The following is a 20,786-nucleotide window of genomic DNA, read 5'->3' as shown; positions in this document are numbered from 1 at the left end:
GGTTTGTGTTGAATTTCTTTGTGGTTATTTTCTGTCTTTGTGTGTGTGTGTTGTGTTTGTGGTTATTTTGTATCTCGATGAGGGTGTGTTATGTCTCTTTGTGGTTGGTTTTCTGTCATTTTGGGTCTCTTTGACATCCAATTGTGTATTTTCGTGTTCATTTTGTGTCTCTTTGTGGTGACTTTGGGTCCGTTTGTCATCATTTTGACTATTTTGTCAACATTTTGTGTATCTTTTTGGTTATTTTGCTTCTCCTTGAAGTTGTTTGTGGGAAGTTTCTTGCCATTTTTTCACAGAAAGCAGATTTTAGGTTTTGTCTGAGAGCGACTTATTTCAGGAAAGTCACCTGTAGATCAGGTGTTCGGTTTTATTAATCCTCTGATTGGATCTGCAGTGTGTTTTGATGTGTGCGAGTCCTGCGTCTCCTCAGTGGGGTTTATTCCTGATACGCTTTGCAGTAATAGCTGGAAATATTCTCCGGGGCTCTGCGCACATTCCTCTGAGCTGATACATGTGAGATAATGAAGGGTTGTGTGAGGAGCAGGTGGCAGCAGCTGATATTACCGCCTTCCTGCTCCGACACTCTTTATCCCTGGAAAGGACAGATATGGGGCAATCTGTGAGATTAAACTACTCATCCAGGTCATGTGGCCTCACTGCTGCAACACAAACGCACACACACATAACACAACTGGACACTGATGGATATTACGACACAACGAGCCCTGAAACTGAAGCAGACTATAGGGCCCCAAATTAAAGGGTTCACATTTTTATTCCACATGTAGCTGCATGTAGGAAGCTGCTTTTGATATGATTTATGTCTTTTTGTGGTAATTCTCCCTCTTTATAGTCATCTTGTGTCTTTTTTTTTTTTTGTCATTTTGTGTCACTTTGTTGTTTTTTTTTGTGACATTGTTGTCTTTTTGTGTATCATTGTCGTCAATTTGGGTCTCTTTGGTGTCATTTAGTGTCACTTTGTAATCTTTTTGTGTGACTTTGTGGACATTTTATGTGTGTTTGTTGTCATTTTGTGTTTCTGTAGTTATTTTGTGTCTCTTTGTGGTCATTTTGCATCTGTATCTTATTTTGTGTCACTTTATCATTTTATGTCTTTCTTCTCATTTTGTCTTTTTGTTATCATTTTGTGCCACTTTGTCATTTTGTGTCTGTTATTTTGTGTCTCTTTGTTGTCATTTTGTGTCTCTATCATTTTATGTCTCTTGTCATCTTGTCTCTTTATCATTTTGTGCCACTTTATTGTCATTTTGTGTCTCTTTATAGTCATTTTGTGTCTCTTTCTTGTCATCTTCTAGCTCTAAACTGTATATACTTACAGTAATTAATTGATTATTGACAGAAATAAAACTATCCCCCCTGGCTGTGTGTCTGACCTGTGTTTCTTGTCCCCTGCAGGACGTCTACCGCTCCCACCGGCCCAAAGAGAAACTTCGCCCGGACAGCAACAACAACGAGAACTCGGTCCCCAAAGACTTCGACACCATCGACAGCAACAGCAACCTGGGAGCTCAGTCGCAGAACCAGCCGATGGGAAGCAACAAACGAAAGCTGGAGAAGGTCCAAGCTCAGAGCGTTCTGGCCAAATCTGACGTCCTCAAGTTTCCTCCCGTCCAGCCCAGAGTGACCATCCACAACCGCACCCACGTCCATAAGGCCCACCCCCAGCTGCCCACTGCCCCGGCACCGGCCCTGGGGTCCAACCAGGAGCCGCCCTCCTACCAGAGCAGGAAGCCGGCGTCTCCGTCGCTGCCGCCCGGCCCGGAGGCCAAGAAGGAGCTGCCGCAGTGCGAGATCAGCGGCAAAGAAGCCATCTCAGCCCTGTCCAGAGCCAAGAGCCGCGAGTGTCGGCAGCAGATCGTGGAGGTGTACTGCAAGCACAAAGAGAAGAAGCTGATGCCAGAGAAAGTGCCTCGATACTGTCCCATTGAAGGTGAGAGCAGAAAAGGTAATAAATCTGGAGGGTCAACGTGTCACATCTGCAGTAAACAGGCTGTATATGTGACTTATTATACTCTGATCTACAGAAAAACAACCTGGAAAGCACTCCCATTTAGATTCAGACGCATTAGCAGCTAAGCTTTTAGTTTTATGTTGTTCCTTCAGCTGCTTTAGGGCCTGTATGTACGTTATAAAAGGGTCAGATTCTGCCTTTTATTCTGGCTAAACATGGACTTTTTGTTCTTTTTCAAAAATTACCATATTTTATATTTATGTGGCTGTTTTGTCTGCATACTAACTTTGTACGCTCCACCTCCGTTGCAGAGTGTCAGGGAAACAAAATCGTGAATATTTAGCCACAAAGCACAAACTGTTTGCAGCTTTCCAGAAAACCTGAATCATGTTCAGTTTTTGTTTTCAGTCTGACTGAAAGGAAGCAGTGAAATCTTCATAGTATTCCCTCTGTGGCACCTCATCCAGCTCTAAAAAGGCAGCTCCAGAAAAACAGTTTGTGATGTTTTACAGCCAAATGTTTTTATTTTAAATGAGATGTGTGGAATGAAGAGATTTTTTTTTAAATGAACTATCACGATTTTAAACTTAGATTTAGCTCATTTTCCCTGCAGAACTGTACATCACGCATGATACCTGCATGGATTGTTTGAAAATCTGCCTATCTGATGAATATTTTTGGGATTTTTTTTGCACTTTTTGAATCTGATGAATTATTAAATGCCTTTTTTTCATAGAGTCTAGTACAAACACTTCATTTATGAAGAATATTTAAATGAGGCATGATGGGATTTTGGTGAAATGTCACAATTTTGAGCTTAGATTTGGTTGATTTTTAAACCGTGCGTCAATCTAAATTGATCAATCAGCAAACAGAATCTCACCTCATCACTTTTCTTTTCTATTTTACATATTCAGTTACAGTAATCCTTATTAATGAAGAAAATTTGTTATTAATGAGAGGTTTCCTGCTGTCACACGCTGTCCTTATGTAACATTTAGTGCATTGTAGTTACAAATATCGGTTATCTGTCTTTTTGATGGCAAATGATGAATACCAGTATCATCTCTGGAAAATATTATGTATGACATAAATTCTATTTGCTGTTTTATTGTTGTTTCCTAAAATCTGTACAACGGAGGTACAGGGTTGGCATAGAGACACAAAATGGAAAATGCAGCAGTGTTGCATAAGCTTTAACAATAATCTAATGTGTAAACTATAAAGATTAGCCCATGATTGAAACTGATTGCTCACATCAGTATTGAATAAACATGAAATTCTAGCTCACTGCTTCAAAAGAAGTTGTTCTAAATGTAGATACAGATATTTAAATTACAGGTTTAGTTATTCCTGTAAGAGATAATCGTGAATATTTCTTGTTTGATGTAGCATTAGCTGTTAGCTGCAGTGTCTGATCCATCACTGTTGGTCTGCTCTCTGCCTGATTTTAGGACTTAAGGATCCCTTAATTTATAGCCATCAGATACAGTTTTATGCAAGCTGTTTCATTCTTAAGTTAAATACAGTAAGCAAACATCACATGAAGCTAACTAAGCACACATATGCACCTGCAAGCTTGATGAAACATGCTAAAATATTGTCGCATGATTGAAGCTGATAGCTGACATCAGTATTGATTTAACAGCTAATTCTAGCTTTCTGCTTGAAAAGAAGTTGGTTTTGCTGTTCCAGTAGTAGATAATCTGTAATACGCTTTGTTTAATGTAGCATTAGCTGTTAGCTGAGCTGTTTGATCCATCACTGCTGCTTTCCATGTGTACAAAGTTTAAGTGATTAGTGCAGCGATTCAGTCTGTCAGCAAATGAATGGCTGACAGATAGAAAGACAGGAAGACAAGCAGTTGCTTTGAAGTGGCTGATTCCAAAAAAGGTTTTCTCTAAATTCCATATTCGCCCTTTGAGAACCTTTTTTAACTGAGCACGTGCCGTAGATGTGAAGAGGCATCCCTGTGGTTGTTGTTCTATTTTCGGGGGCTTGAAGCTTGAATGGACGCATCGAAGACGATACTCATCCGCCGTAATTACACCCTAATTAAACAAGCAGTTTGTAGTCTTATTTTTGGAAAGCCTGACTAATGATTTACTCGTAGCAGCGCTCTCAGAACCACCCAGGGCCATCAGAGGTTTAATTTATATGATTATAGGTTGCTTTGATGATACACTAGTCATTATACCCACAGACTGAAGCCGGGCTCGGATTCAGTTTGGTGTTTCACATCACTCCCTCTGTGCTCGACTGAGCCGCCTGATTACAGTCATTCACCCCTCAGACTGCAATCCCAGCATGCCCTGCAGCCCGGGGAGGTCACTAATTAGGCCATGCAGGCCTCGACCCAACTTTAGAGTGAAGCATCAGGCTGTCAGGCGGTTTCTACGAACAAGAGGCGGATTTAACTCAGCCGGAGTGTTTCCAGGAAAACTGGAAGTAAAAACAGAACTGGAGCCAAGAATAGTGTTAAAAGTGAAACTGATATCTTACAAGCTGCTCATAGTTGACATTTCCAGTGTTCAGTTAAACCTCTGAACCCCAAAAAGGCATTTTAACATGAAAAAGAATCATGAAATCTGTAAAAAAAAAAAAAAAAAAAGTGAAAAAATTATCAGAATTTTCAGCTCAAGTTATGTTTAAACCTCTAAACTACAAATCTGTCAGTCACTCACAAAAACTGACAAAATTATCTTAAAATGATGCATCTTATTGTAAAATAAAATCGCCAAAATGGCCTCATTTATCAGCCAGAAAATACAAATAATCCTCAGGTTTTCAGCTTTCCAACAGTCCTTCAACGCATCACATGTGACGCGTGCAAAATTAACCCTCACCAACCTGAGCAGCTTCTGGGTATTTTTTTGATCATCACTGTCACTTTTTTCTTCACTGTAGCTTCATTTTTGACTATAATATAAATTCCCACACATCTATGGAAACAGTAAAACTATGAAATTTCCCCTGTGTATTGTACAGCTGACAGAAAGCATAACAATACCCCCAAAACTTTGAAAATGTTACTCAAAACTTCTCCACAATAACGTGAAACTTGGCCAAAGTAACATAAAATTGTTCAAATTGACAAAGAAAAATCCTTCCCAAAATGATACAAATTGTCATTGAAAAGCCCCCAAAAACATTTTGGTCAAGTGACAAATAATTTTGGAAATTTTGACAGCATGAGGAGATAAATCCACCACAGTGAAACACAAAAAGACACAATATCTATGAGACAGAAATTGAGAAAATCAAGACACAAAACTAAGATGCAGAATGACAGAAGGGAGATGGAAAATGTTAAAAACAAGACAAAGCAGTCGTAAAGAGACAAAGCAGTCGTAAACAGACAAAGCCACCAAAACAGCATGGAAAGTAACAAAAACAAAACACAATCGCAGCAAAAAAAAAGACAAAAACAACACAGAATGCAGCAAAACAAGACACCACAAGATGGCAAATACTAAACGCAAAATGATACAAACAAGACAAAATCACACAAATGTGACACATGGCAAAAAAAGTGGCAGATAGTGGCACAGACGAGGCAAAATGAAGAGACGAGAGGAAACAGAAACTGTCACAAAGAGATGAAATGGAAAAAACAAAATGGGAAACAACAAAAAATGTGACACAAACTGAAAAAAAATCAAGACACAGAATGAAGCAAATGCTACAAAAGGAAACAAGACCCAAAATGACAAAATGGAGACACAAAGCAGTCACATAAAATGCAAAAATACCACAATAATGCACAATAAATGACTCGAACAGAGGAGCAAGTTGCTGAAGATACATACAGCATGGTGAAACATCTTTCTACAGCTGATGAGCAGAGTCGAGAGAATGTAGACGTGTCCTCATTGTCACCTGTTGAATCCACTGTCCTCTCGTCTGTCCAGGTAAAGCTAATGTCAACGTTCAGTGGGATGAAGACGCCTCGGACAGCACCACACCTGTACGTATCGCCTTCGTCCTGGTCGTCCACGGTCGAGCTTCACGACAGTTCCAGCGTCTCTTCAAAGCCATCTACCACACCTCGCACTACTACTACATCCACGTAGACCAGGTGAGAACAGCCCCTGTACTCTTATTCCACCTTTTTAAACATTTGCATATAGAACTTAAAGTACAGAGCAACAAATGTAAGTAAAGGAAGACGGCAGTCGGCGTTTCTCTCCTTGTCAAGTTTTTTTCTGCCTTCAAAAAACCTATTTTAAATATTTTAGATCCCGTTTTGTTCACGTCTGTATTTTCTTCTTCTTTGTTGCTTTAATTGGTGCACATGTTTTGGTACATTACCGCCCCTGTAGGTCAGTAGAGTAGTGCAACACCATTCAAAAGACGGAGTGTTGTCATGTCTGGAGTAAATAAAGAAAAACAGCTCAGTAGTGCTACAAGAAGGAATCTTTATCAGCTGTACAGGTATTTTTTTGGGTAAAAGTACTTAAACGATGGACAAAAACAAACTCGCTGTTCTGAAGCAACAAACAAAATGAAACCAAAACATTAATGTTATCGTGCAAATCTGTCATTAGCATTAGAACAACCTTTTGCTTAAAATTCTACCTTTGTTTCTCCTTCCTAAAAGGGATTAACACATAAAAACACAGTATAACTTTTTTCCCTTTGCCCTTTCAGAGGTCCAACTACCTCCACAGAGAGGTTCTGTCTCTGGCTGGCCGGTACCAGAACGTCCGGGTCACTCCCTGGAGGATGTCCACCATCTGGGGCGGGGCCAGCCTGCTGACCATGTACCTACGCAGCATGGACGACCTCCTCAACATGGCCGACTGGTCCTGGGACTTCTTCATCAACCTGAGTGCTGCCGACTACCCCATCAGGTGAGAGAGCAACTGGAAGTGGAAGATTTTGCTTTTTGAATGTAAAATTAGCATAAATTTTACACCTGAACTGATTCAAATATATGAAATTAGTTCCTGTATGGGCTGTTATTATATTTTTACATTAGTGTTCTAATGTTATGGCAGGTACCTACCAGATCGTATAAAGCCCCTCCACTGCAGATGCCTGTAGAAGAGTCGCCAATCATATCATTGATTTATTAAAGCAGTGTGTCAGCGGGCAGCCTCTAACTAGTGACCTCCCAGTCCTTTGGGCCTTGTTTGGTTTGTTTAAAGTCTTGTGCATTAGGTCCTCAATAAACCACAAGCCGACTGGGAGTCCATCGCTTTGAAGCAGAGCTGATTTTAAGAGCCGTCCTGCTTCTTGGGGATTTGAGGGGACTCGTCATTGTTAGGGAAGCAGCTCGGCTAACATCGTTGCAGATATAGACGGATGATTCACTCTGTGTGGCAGTAAAGATAAGAGGTTACACAAAGAGGCGGTTAGAGGATATGATCAGTCTTGTGTTCGTTGATGTGATGTTGTGATGGTTGAAGTAGGATGTGCTCCGGCTGGTTCTCTCCTCTGCAACCAAACAGCTGAGTTCAGTCATCTGGCAGTTCAGCAGCAAGTGTGAGCTGGTTTTGGGATTTCAGCAGCCGTGTGCGGAGGATTTGTGCCAACAATCGCCTCCAGTAAAACACTATTAGCAACCAAGTCCAAAAAAACTCTCATCTAACATCCTAGCAGCTTATTTCCATCTGTTGTGCCCGAAAGATCGACACAAAACACTGATGTAACTAAAGCGAAGATGTAATAAATCCATACTTAACTATTTCTATTACATCCAGCACTGTTCAATACAAGCAGAATCATTCCTGCTCTCACACATGAATATCAGAATGAGGATGATGTTTCCTTACTTATCTGAGAACAGCATGAAATACAGAACCTTAAGTGGGTGAATATAATTAGAAAATAAAATGTTTGGAACGGTGTTTACACTTGGTTCTGGAGCGGTTTTGAACTTGATTGTGGATTGTTTTAGACTGGTTTTAGGCAAGGTTATGCCTCAGGTTGGACTTGGTTTTTAATTTAGTTTTGGACTTTGCTTAGACTTAGGCTAATTTAAGGCTGGGTTTAGACTTAGATTTGGACTGATTTATGATGGGGTTTACACCGGATTTAGAGTTGGCTTTGGACTGGATTTAGACTTGATCTTGGACTTAAATTTGTACTGGAGTTGGACTTGATTTTGGATGGGGTTTATATGTAGTTCAGATTGGGTTTGCGCTTGGTTTGGATTTAGACTTGCTTCTTGACTGGTTAAGACTTAATTCTGGACTGGGTTAAGATTTGGTTGTGGACTTGGTTTGGAACTGCGTTTGGACCCAGTTTTGACAGATTTCAGACTAGGTTTAGACTTGGTTTTGGAATTTGTTTTGGGCTGGTTGGTCTTACGTTTTGACTGGTTGTTGGATTCGATTGAGACTTGATTTGGACCTAGTTTTGACTGGTTTTGGACTTGGTTTAGACTTGACTATGGACTGAGTTTAGACTTGGTTTTGAATTCAGTTTAGGCTTGGACTTGGAGTTAGTTTTGACAGGTTTTGAACTGATTTTAGACTAGGTCTACACTTGGATTCTGTTTTGGGCTTGTTTATCTTGGTTGTTGGACTGGGGTTGTCGTGTGGTGTGTTGTTTTAAGTTCCCTTTAAACATGATGCCAAGGGTTACTGTGGACAAAATCTTCATAAAAGCTTAATTTGTCAGTGTCTTCACCAAAGAGGTCCATTACTTTTATTAAAAATCAATGAAGTGTCTTCGTGTATGTTTGAAAAAATCCAGTGTGCTTCAAGAAATGACCGATTAATGGTCATTCAGCGAAATAAAGCAGCATTATTGGTGTCTAATTAAACCACATAGGCAGAAACTCCTTCACTCTCTAAAATGAATCGGAGGCGACCGCAGGTTGTTTATACTGCTTGTTTATCCACACTGGAACTAAAAGCCAACGTTTTCAGATTTACACCTTACAGAGAAGTGAAACAGCTCACAGTTACAATAAAGTTTATTTGCTGGATTCATCCCCGATGCTGAACTGACGTCTTTCCCTAAAGTCAATGTTTATCCAAACACTCGAGCCCAGAGTGTGTTCGTCTTTAGAGCGTTTCTTCGTCCCTCCACCCTCATAAGGTCAGAAATACACAACGATCTGTTCTGCTCTGTCAAAGTGACCGGCCAACACGCTTCCAGCTAAAATCCATTGCAAAGCCGTCGCATTAGCAGCCCTCATTCATCAATGCTGTGACGTCATTGTAGAGTCAATGTGTGCGATAGCAGCTCTGGTTCTTTGTCAGGAGGTCAAACAAACTTCATTTCTCAGTCAAACACAGTCGCATCAAACTATTTATTACAGATTTTAAATGGACTTGCAGGAAAACATTCTTTAGTTTGAGGACTGAGTTTGTCTTAAACAAGCTGTTGAATTTTCCACAGATTTTCCAGCTGTTTGGTTTATTCTAAATGTCAATTATGAATCTGTTTGAAATTTTTTTTTGTTCCTGCAACTCAACTAAAGAAAAGACAAGATTGAAACTTGAAATGAAACTGCCAGCGCTGGCATTAAAAAGTCAAATCTTAATTTTAAATCTAACATTAGAAGCATGAAGAAGAAGGTATTTTATTAGAAGTTTGCTCTAATTCCCTTTTTCAGTTTGTAATGTCTGCAAACCGCCTTTCACATTTCTTTTGTATGAAAAGTGTTGACTGAAAAATGCACCAACATGTCTTTTGTAGATAGTAACAGTCGTATTTATGTATTTTCTAAATCTAAAACTCAACAGGTTTGAGAGGAATGTTGTTTTTAAATAATCACCGAAATTCTCTCATTTATCAGAACCAGAAACTGTAAAAACCTAAAACAAACAAGATATTTTTGTGATCTTGGGTTCTGGGAAACACTGCAAAGGAAAATGTCAGTACAGATTTCAGTTTTAAAAAAAAAAAAGAAAATCTTAATCTTATCACAAAACAATGTTGTCAATCACGTAAAAAAAAACTTATTGCTGCTGACTAATAAACGAATCACAGACTGTTTTGATAATCAAATAATCTGTTCGAGGATTTTTTAAGCCAAACAACGTCTAAATTCCCTGATTTCAGCTTGTTAAATGTGAAAATGTTTTGGTTTCTTTCCTCCTCTGTGACAATAGAGATATGTGTCGTGCTGGGCTTTTGGAAACACTGGAAAAGACACTTCAGGTCAAATTTACTGGCATATCAATCAGCATCAATAAATTCATCCAATGCCTCCTATTAATGATAAAACATTACTCAAGCTCGTTAACTGATGAAGAAAAATCTAAATCCTGTGATTGCTGCTTCTTAAATGTGAATATTTTCTGATTTCTTTCTTCCTCTGTGACAATAAACTGAATGTCTTTATGGTATGACATCTTTGAGAAAAACTAATGGAAATTAGTCATAATTTTCTGACATTTTATAGATCAAATATCTCACTGATAAGTCAAAAAATTAGCTGACGGATTAATTTCTGATGAAAATGAGCATTATTTGCAGACTTTACATTGCGGCAGCTCACAAACTGTGTCTCTGTATGTGCAGTATGTATATAAATATGCCTGTTTCCAGTCCAGACTGTCGCTGTTCCTGTAAGTCTAAGTGCAGCTACAGCAAGATCATAATTTGCAGAAAATAAATCTCAGACGAGGAACATGTTCAGTGATATACGAGCAGCTGCAGATAAAGTAGCTGCAGCAACACAAACATGCCCACAAACACACACATGCAGCCTGCGGTCCGACGCAACATCTGTAATCAGCTGCAATCAGAGCGCCGCTGTCCTGTCTGCCGTCCGGGTCGACACCGGGCTCGGTCTACGTCCTGGGAGGGGCCGTCTTTAGCGCTGCGCCTCCTCTGCAGATCACACCGGAGCTGAGCTGGAGGAGGAAGCTAAATAAACCCGACCAGCTGCTCCAAACACCAATTCCCCTACATGGAAGGTTGTTTTGTGTTGTTTAAAAGAGGAAGCACTTCGGTCGAATGTCTCACGTCTTCGTGTGTCCATTAAAGGGCAAAATCTTCCTTCAAACGCTGCTAAATAAAGAAAAGGTAGAAAACAGCTATTGGGAATGTAGATCGCGTGATGCTGTGTTACGTTTTGATGTTCTTGTTCTTTGGTGGCCAAACGGACGAAAACAAGGAGTTTATGAAGCACGGCATGTTTCAGAAAAACACAAATGACTCCAGAAAGTAGATTTCAGTCATCATGATGTTGTGAAAAAGGTTCAGGAAATAGAAGTGAAGTGCAGTGCCTTAATAAATAGTACAGTTAATAATTTGTGTTTAAAATGGAGGCCTTTAAAACTGCAGCACTTCTGGTCGATACACTTGCACAGAGTTTCAAGATTCTCTGAAGGTCCGTTGTTTCAAACATCTCGTAGAACTTATCACAGTTCTTCTGTGGATTCTGGCTGCCTCAGACCAGACTGGTTTGATATTTGGTTCTAGACTGGTTCCAAACTTGGTTTCAGACTCTGTTTTGGATTGAGTTGAGATTTGTTTCAAACTTGGTTGTGGTCTGGGTTCAGACTAGTTTTTGTCTGGTTTTTGATTTGTTTTGGACCTGGTATTAGACTGGGTGTAGACTTAGTTTTTGACTTGATTTCAAAGTTGATTTTGTGCTGAATTTAGTTTAGTTTCCAAATTGGTTATGGGGTTGGTTTAGGACTCAGATTTAGATTGGTTTTGGGACTTGCCTTACATTGGTTTGAAACAGTGTTTGACTTCATTTTTGAATATTTTTAGACTGGATTTGTTGCTTTTAGACTGGTTTGGACTTTGCTTAAAGACTGGCTCTGGACTAGTTTTAATCTTGTTTTTTGACTGGCTTTAAATTGATTTCAAATGTTGATTTGGAATACTTTGGACTTGGTTCTGACTTGGTCTTGGCCTGTTTTTAGACTGATTTCAGACTTGGTTCTGGTCTGGCTTTAGATTGGTTTTCAAACTGAATTTTAAGCTGTGTTCAGACTGTTTTAGATTGACTTAAGACTTTGTTTTTAGCTGGGTTTAGCCAGATTTTTTTACTTTTAAGATTTAAGTTGCATTGAAACTTCATTTAGGACGTAGTTTTAGATCGGTTTTGGACTGGCCCGACTTAATTTTTGATTTTCTGTGCTCCGTTATGATTGGCTGAGTTGATGATTGACAGCTACGGTCTCTCCTCAGGACCAACGACCAGCTAGTGTCTTTCCTGTCCAAGTACCGCAACATGAACTTCATCAAATCCCATGGCAGAGACAACGCACGGTAAGAAAGAACTGGTCGTATTTCCTTCATGTGTTTCTGTGGCTCTAAATAATTTATTTGTTTTAGGTTTGCGAGGGAATAAGTCCTCACTGCTCTTAAAAAATGAAACAAAGAAATATTTAAAGGTGGAATCTGGTAAAAAGACAATAGTTACCGTTGTGTTCATTAGTTCTTCGTCATAATTTTCCTTTTTGAGATTTGACATAATAAATTATGATAAACGTAACTTCACACACCCTTTATATTGTGGTGTTGGACGTATGTCTGAGGCTCATACTTTTCCAACTACTTTAATTTTGGTGATTTTGTTCACATTCAACATGCCTGGAGTTTTGAGGGTTCATCTTTGGTTCTCTAGAACATCTTGCAGGTTGAATAATCTGAATAATCTGCCGTGCCCTCTCAGTTTCATTCGTAAACAGGGTCTGGACCGACTCTTCTATGAGTGCGACACTCACATGTGGCGTCTTGGTGACCGCAAAATCCCTGAAGGCATCGCCGTGGACGGAGGCTCCGACTGGTTCCTGCTCAACCGGCCCTTTGTGGACTACGTGGTCAACTCAAGAGACGAGCTAGTCGGCAGCATGAAGAGATTCTACACCTACACACTGCTGCCTGCCGAGGTAACACACACACGCACGCACACACACACACACACACACACACACATATATATGTATATTTGAAATACCCCTTTAGACTCATGCACAAATACATAAAGAAGCTGAGTATGAGCAGAAAATATCAACTGTGTGAAACCAAACATCCCCGAGATTATATGGCTATCTTAAGATGAGGTATTTGTTTAATTTCAGCTCATTTTATCAAGTAGCATCTTTAAACCTTTCAATACCAAAAATGCGTCTTTTTTTTTTTTTTTTTAAATATGAAGACTGCTTCATATTGAATCAACACCCAGGAATTAACCAGAGCTATCTGTAGCTAACAAGATGCATGAGGAGCAAAAAGGAGCTATCTGTATCTTTAGAAAAATGTTTTTGTACTCCAGAGTGTGTTACCCACATGCTTAAAGGTATTATTTTCTAATGAAATTTTCCTTCATCACAAACTTTGTTTGATGAGGAAAAATCAGATTTCCTGAAATCAGATGTTATGACTTTATTTATTCTTTTAATTCTGCTGAAGGAATAGAACACCCTTAAGAACAACTAAATTCCAGTTGAGGTTGGAAGACGAAAAAACCTCCTGTGTTGTGTTTCTGTTCTGCAGTCGTTCTTCCACACGGTCCTGGAGAACAGCGCCCACTGTGGCACCATGGTGGACAACAACCTGAGGCTCACCAACTGGAACCGCAAACTGGGCTGTAAGTGCCAGTACAAACACATCGTGGACTGGTGTGGCTGCTCGCCCAACGACTTCAAGCCATCAGACCTGCCGCGGTTCCAGGTGAGACGTTTAATATCATCTCCATGTTCTGCAGATATGAGGTGTGCAGGTCCTAAAGTCAGAGTTTTAACTTGCTAAATCACCATGGTAACTTCATTTGTTATCATTGAGAACATGTTTTACAGAAGGTGAAATGTTCCACCTTTGTTATACCATGTTACAGGAACGACACGAAATGTTCTGTAGGAAAACAGTTTGAGAACATTGTTTCACTGTTATCATCTGTAACATTGTGGGAATGTTTTGTAGCTTCCATATGTTCCCTCAAGAACATCCCCAAGAGCAATGCAGGAAAAATGTTCCACCTTTGTTGATGTATCACAGAATAAGAAGAACTTATGAAAGAAACTCTGTCATTTCAGTAACATCTTAAAGACAGAGAACATCCTTTTGTTGTTGTCAGCGGGAACGTGTTTTATAGAAGAACGTTCATAACAAAGGTGACATGTTCGGCCTTTTTAGTACACCAGGAACGTTATAAAAAGCTCTGGATGAAAATGTTCTGCCATCTGAGGCTTTGTTAACATCTGGAGAACATTCTTCTTTTGTTATCATGTAACATTGTGGGAACGTTTTATAGAGTCTGTACACAGTTGCCATCAACAACAGCCTTAGAACACTGCAGGAAGAATATTCCACCGTTTCCTTTAAACGTCACACTGCAAGGACATTTTCTAAAACCCAACTCAGGCTTTAAAACATGTCTTGAAAACATGTTCTGTGTTCCTGACGGCTTTCTTTAAACATCGTCTGAATGTTAAGTCTTTAACCTCATAGGAATCAATGCTAGAAAGGATAAACGTCCTTAAAACATTCTTTGAACTTCAGATCAAAACTTGAAAATATCCTTAGAACTTGTAGGCAACCTTAGCCGATGTTGTTGGAACGTTCCCTGCCAGCTGGTTTGTAGATCTTCATGTTATTACTGAGTCAATCTGGGTGTTTTTTCAGGTGGAATTAACAGAATTCCACTCAGATGTGTCTGTAAATCATGTTGTTTAGTGTAGTTAGAAACCAGAGTTTTGTTCTGTTTGAAATGTTTGATCCAGTTTTAAACTGAATCACAAATGTGGTTGTAAATTAGCTGCAGCTTGTCTATATTCCTACGAGATTAGTGTTGATTAATGAGCACCCTCTCCTTTATAAATGTATAAGAAACAGACAAATAAACACCCCAATTATTCGATTTACATGAAAAAGAATCAACAAATCGTTATATTTGTTCAGCTTCAACCAGAGATTTTAAGAATTTGATCTAAAAACTGACAGTAACCCAAAAAAAAATCTTTAAAGGCAAACTGTATTTCATGGTGTTGATGCTGCTTCTTTAAAGGATTTCAGCTTCTTATGTTTGTTAAAAAAAACAAGTCTATTTCCTTTGTTTAACCAGGTAAAAGCACTAATTTTACTTGAACCATTTTAAATTTGAACAGAAACAGATGTGCAATATTTTACTATCTTGTGTAATACCCATTTATTACATCAGAATTCTTGCCAGTTTTATTCTTCCTTTTCTATTCTAGTCCTATTTTAGCCCATTTTATTTTATTTTTAGAAATGTCAGACTTGCATCTCATTGCTTTTCTGTTAGCTGCTGCATTGCTTCTCATGTTATGTAATTTTATTTTTCTGAGCTACTTCTATCTCATTTCATCTTTAAAAAATGCCAGAAAATTCAGATTATCTGGCAGCAACATGACTTTTAAACCCTGAGCTGCCACGTTGAATACATCAGATCATTTTTTGTGGTTAAAACGTGAAACTCGATACCGCTGCAGCTCCGCGATGTCGGCTGCAGTCCATCATTCACTCAGCTCGGTCCACCTTTTTTCCTCTCGCTGCCCAGAATAGCTGCGCGTTCACAAATTAGCGGCAGCATTTACCTCCTGACAGACCTGAGGACAGTCTGTGGCGGAGCTGCTGATGGTTTCTGTAAGCAGAGCTGATCCTGGAAGCAGCTGTGCACTCGAGGCACCGAGTATTTTTAGAGCTCTGCAGCTCACCGCCGCCGCCGAGGTTTTAAGGTTGTCATTATTATAATGTCGGGGTTAGAAAAGAGACTCCGAGTCCTGAATGTGAGGGTCAGAACTCACATATAGCATGTACAATATGATCCACTTTATATAGCAGTGATTTTTAAGTGGTTTTTAAGAAAGCAGGAGAGCATTTAACCTCCACTGAACACACAGAACCGTCACAATGTACTGAAAACCTCTCATTCTCTCTGATAATATGCATTTAATTCAGCGATATTTTTCACTTTTTTTAACGTTCTTGAACTGTAGAAATCTTCAACTGTACCAGGATATAAATTTAAAGCAGCAGAAATAAAATTTGAAACAGAAAATAAATACATAAAATTCATGCATACAGGCAGAAATGAATTACAGAAATACTGAAATTTTTGTATTTGATGTAGTTATATGGTTAGTTGATTGGGCCTTCAAAAGACAATTAATCAGCTGTTTGAAAGATAAGGTTTATTTTCATTTCTAATAACTTCAACTTTATTATTATTATCCCATGGGAAATTTGTTTTTCAGCAGCATGCAGTACAAGATAAACCATAAAACATAAGACATAATACATACAGACATTTAAAAAAAAAGGGGAAAATGGGGAAAATCCCGAGCCCAAGGGAAAAAGGACGACACTTAAGCCACAGAATGCCAAACGCTAATCAGGCAAAAACCCATAAAGTGCATTCAGTCGTCAAAGTACTGTGTAATAGATAAATAAACAGTAATGATGAACATACTGTTTATTTATCTATTACACAGTCTAAACACATTAATGTTGTTTAGACTTAAAACTAGTCAGAATTTATTGGGAACCGATGGGGTTCCAGCTTGTCTAATATAAAATATTTACTTGGTTCTGTTGGGTTTCTGTAGAAGGACAGTTTAATGTCTAGTTTTTCCACATTTTTCTTACATTTATAGTCAAAACAATGAGTAGATCAAGACAATAATTGGCAGTAATTGCAGCCTTTATTGATTTAATTAGCCTTATAAAATATCAATCAAACATTGTTCTAAAAAATAATGAATATTCAAAATAAGTAAACTGGAACAAAAACAATGGAAATCTGGCAGGAAATGTGCCAAAGTGTTGAAAATACAAGCAAATATCTGTAAGATAATAATATTTTTAGACGTTTTATAGAAACTTCAGTGCAGTTTTATGCTCAGACATTATTAAAGAACAAATGGTTTTTATTTGCTGTGTAAATATATTTATTTTGTATTTTACTGTGTTTTATTAAAAAATGATTTGCCCTTTTTCAGTTCTTAATATACATAATTTTTCTTTCAAATAATTGCAAATATCTGATAAAAATATGTATGTATATTTTGTTGATTTAAATACAGTAGATAATTTTGCAGTCACACAATTTGTAAGAAAAAAAAGGATTTTATGTGAACATTATTTAGAATTTTGTCCATTTTTTGCTTTGTTTTTTATAGTATAATTTTTCTGTGATTTTTTTTAATTAGGTGTTATCTGTAATTTAACAAGAAAGGAAAAATCTGCAAAATAATTGAAAAAATGGTTTCCCCTTTTTCAATTCTAATTTTTCTATCTGTAAAATATAGATTTTTTTTTTTTTTTTTTTTAGCTGATTTAAGTACAGTTTATTTTTACAGTCCAATATTGCAATTTAAATAATTGCCTTTTGTGAAAATACAGACTGATAATAACAGTTCTGGTCTTTTTTTAGGTGTTGCCTTGTAAATATATATTTATATATTTACAGACATTATAAAAGAATGAATTACAATCTGATTTAACATTCTTTGCAGTTTCGCCTGTTTTTTTCTTTAAAAAAGAAAAAAAAATATTGTACATAAATACTTTTTCTCTGTCCTCTTACTAGTTATTATCTGTAATTTACTAAAACAAGGACAGTCTTTAAAATAACAGCCAATTGTTCAGTTCAGACATGTCAAAGCGTAACTTAAAAATAAACCAGAAGAAGTAAATTAAAGCTCCAACATGAGGTTGGTAGGACTTCTTCCAGGCAGAGCGGAGAACGTACAGTAAATGTAGTTTTCTATAATCTCTCTGTGATCCGAGGATGAAGGAACAACCGGGACTCTGTAACTAGTGGTTTCTACTGTTGTCTTTAGCTGTGAGGGCACATCGCTGGTAGCTGGCCCAGAATAACCCTCAGATGGAGCTCTGCTGGCCTTCTCATTAAGCTCGGGGTTTCCTGGCTCGCTGGTGAAGCCGGCATGGTGAGGAGTGAGGTCACACCCTCCTGATGATGTCATCAGCCACGCCCTCATGTCCTGAAAACTGGGTTTAACCATTTTCTGTCACATTTTGGCTGCAGTGGATCTCAGCAGCAGGAAATCTTTTCTCTTCCAGGAGTTGGCTGTGGTTGTACCAAATAGGGAAAATGCTGAAAAGGGAAATTGCAGTTTTTCCTCAGCGTGAATATAAATAGCTGTGATGTGATGAACATTTGAGAGGTCTCTGACTGTAGACACTATTTTTAACACGTGTGAGAAACTGCATGCGTGTTATTTTTGACCTAAATAGTGACCATCGCTCCTGAACATGCAGCCTGACTCACCTCTGGATTCTGTTTAGAGCTTCTGTCGGGGCCAAGAGGAGGGTGGATCCAGTGTGGAAAAATGAAAATAACTGTTTGATTTTAAAAAAACATCCACAAATGCCAGAATACCTGGACACTTTGTGGCGTAATTAAGAGCAACAAGTGACCACAGAAACTTGAACAGTAAACCAAATGCAACCAAAAGCAAAAGGTACTGGTTGAAATGACTGAAAGTAATGCTAAACGGTTAGCTACAAATAATGACTAATGGTTGAAACGGGTAAAAGAAATGGCTAATAAGTAAAATTGTTAGCAATATGGCATATCTTGTGGCCAAAGTAGCTAAAAGTAATAGTTAAATGTTTACATTTGTAAGCTGTAACTAATGGCTAATGGTTCAATAGCTAAAAGTAATGGCTAAATGGTTGAAACTATTGGCTACAAATAGTGGCTAATGATTAAAGTGGGTAAAAAATGGCTTGTGATTGAGGCTTTTAGCTTTATGTTATACCTTATGATTGAAGCAGCCAAAGCTAATGGTTACATGCTCAAACATGTTAGCTACATGTGGTTGAAATAGTTGAAGTTAATGCTACATGTTTGAAACTGTTGACTACAAGTAATAACTATGGTTAACGCGGCTAAAAGTGTTGGCTAATGATTGAAATATTTAGAAGTACTGGTAAAATGCTTAAAGTTGTTAACCTACATATTTTAGCTTATGGTTGAAATGGGGAAAGTAAGAAATAAATGGTTGAAGTAGCAAAACTGCAGGAAAAATACTCAAAAACAGATTTATATCAGTAACGCTTAGATTATATTCTGTTTTTTTAGATTCAAATGAACACATTTGGATCATGATAGTAACAGACTGGATCTGAGTCAGCATCAGTTTACCAGCAGGGTTTTAACTGAACTTCCTGTTTCTTCTTCTGCTGCTCTGAAGCTGCTTTATTCAGTGTTTTCTCTGGTAAACATCAGCGGTCATGAAGGTATGTTGGATGTAAACACAGAAGAGTGAATGAGCAGCCCTGTCTGATTCATGGAGCAGCTCAGGCAGAGATTCACCTTCCAGAGAATTTTATTCCTACTGCTGGGACTGTTTTATTTCTACCACAGCAGTGACTGATTGATTTTATGTCTTTGAGACTGATCTAAGTGCCTCAGTGTGTTCTCCCACATTATTAACATTTTCATTTTCTTGTCTCCTCACTGCAGCAGGCCTCCAGACCAACCTTCTTCGCCCGTAAGTTTGAGGCCAGCGTCAGCCAGGAGATCATCAGCCAGCTGGACGCCTACCTGTTCGGATCATTGTCCTTGGGAATGCCGGGCCTCCAGGCCTACTGGGAGAACATCTACGAGGAGGAGACGGACGGACCGGCCAGCCTGTCAGACGCCACGCTCAGCCACTACCACGCCTTCGCCCGGATGGGCCTGTCCAGGGCCGCCAGCTCGCTGCAGGGACACCCCAACGACAACAGCTGCAGGTAGGAACACCTGAACCAGGAAGTGATGCGCTACAGCAGAGTCAGCACTAAAAACTCAAGCACTTCATCAGAAAAACCTCCTTTAGTCTTTGACTTTTAATCAACAGTCCTTAAATAACTGAAAAACGAATTATAGTAATCACAACATACATTGAATACCATTACTGTGAAAGGAAGCCTAATTTATACAAGCAGTTCTAGTAGCTTCTGCAGCACATTCAATACAACAGCCACAGTGTCTTCCAGTACAAAAATAAGTTCTGATTTAACCAATCAGGTTTAAATATTGAGTTTAAAGTAGTTAAAATGATCAGCATTTTCTAAAAATGATGGATGTTTAACTTAGCTGCTCCGCGTTGTAGCAAACACTGTTAATCGTAATAAAAAAACTAACATCAAGCATATTTTAAGGTCATTAACACACAGATAACCTAAAAATATTCTTCATATTCTCAGTTCTTTCATTATAAATACATCTGACAATTATTTTCCTTAATAACTGATTGATTGTTCAAAGTAGAAAACTGGAGAAAGCAAATGTTCTGTATTGATCAGACGTGATTTTAAGCTTGAATTCTTCATGAATCACCAAATTATTTTCCTTTTAGCTTCACAGCTCTGGTAGGTTTCTGGGAAATAGTGAAAATGTTGTGTATTATGGAATCAGCAGCACGTCTTAATCAGGCATCGCTTCACTTGTTGAGCTGCAGAATCCCGTCTGAGGATGAAATCTTTCCACTAAAACTCACCGGAGCTGCTGTTTGTGCAGCTTAAATTAAATATGGAGATAAGGCCGGCTTGTGCCGCCGTACAATCAGCCCTCAGTTCCTGGGTTTTTCCAGTCGTGTGTGTTGGGTGGAGACCCGCAGTAGGTACAAGGAGCTGCTTGTTGCTTCAGGTTGGGGTGGAGGGAACATTATGGGATGTGTCAAAGAGGGAGGAGGGGAGCTTAGAAAGGACCAGTGTGTTTCCTGCAACCTGTGATTTCAGTCGGCAGCAGCTGAAAACCACGTCTGCACTCTGTGGAGGCATCAGACCCGGTTTAGCTGCAGATTTCTGTCCACATTTACAGGAAAATTCTGGTTTAACTCGATAAGCCTTTATTAATTTGTTACAGTAGCAAACATTTAGGAAACATCGGTAGAAAATGAAAACGTAAAAAATGCATAAG

The 20,786-nt window shown here is 38.6% G+C and overlaps 1 protein-coding gene across 1 annotated transcript in view; it reads left to right on the top strand.

Moving 5' to 3' along the window:
• LOC110955092 (xylosyltransferase 1-like) overlaps positions 1-20,786 on the top strand; it is a 44,312-nt gene that overhangs the window by 10,842 nt on the left and 12,684 nt on the right. Inside the window, exons 2-8 of the mRNA XM_022199944.2 lie at positions 1,417-1,951; positions 5,884-6,050; positions 6,623-6,825; positions 12,080-12,160; positions 12,567-12,783; positions 13,391-13,567; positions 19,347-19,615. Coding sequence (XP_022055636.2) covers positions 1,417-1,951; positions 5,884-6,050; positions 6,623-6,825; positions 12,080-12,160; positions 12,567-12,783; positions 13,391-13,567; positions 19,347-19,615 — 1,649 coding nt within the window. The remainder of the gene's footprint in view (positions 1-1,416; positions 1,952-5,883; positions 6,051-6,622; positions 6,826-12,079; positions 12,161-12,566; positions 12,784-13,390; positions 13,568-19,346; positions 19,616-20,786) is intronic.

The sequence above is a fragment of the Acanthochromis polyacanthus genome, chromosome 21 (genome assembly GCF_021347895.1).
Source record: "Acanthochromis polyacanthus isolate Apoly-LR-REF ecotype Palm Island chromosome 21, KAUST_Apoly_ChrSc, whole genome shotgun sequence".
NCBI classification, from domain to species: Eukaryota; Metazoa; Chordata; class Actinopteri; family Pomacentridae; genus Acanthochromis; species Acanthochromis polyacanthus.
This window is presented reverse-complemented; position numbering and strand designations above follow the sequence as displayed.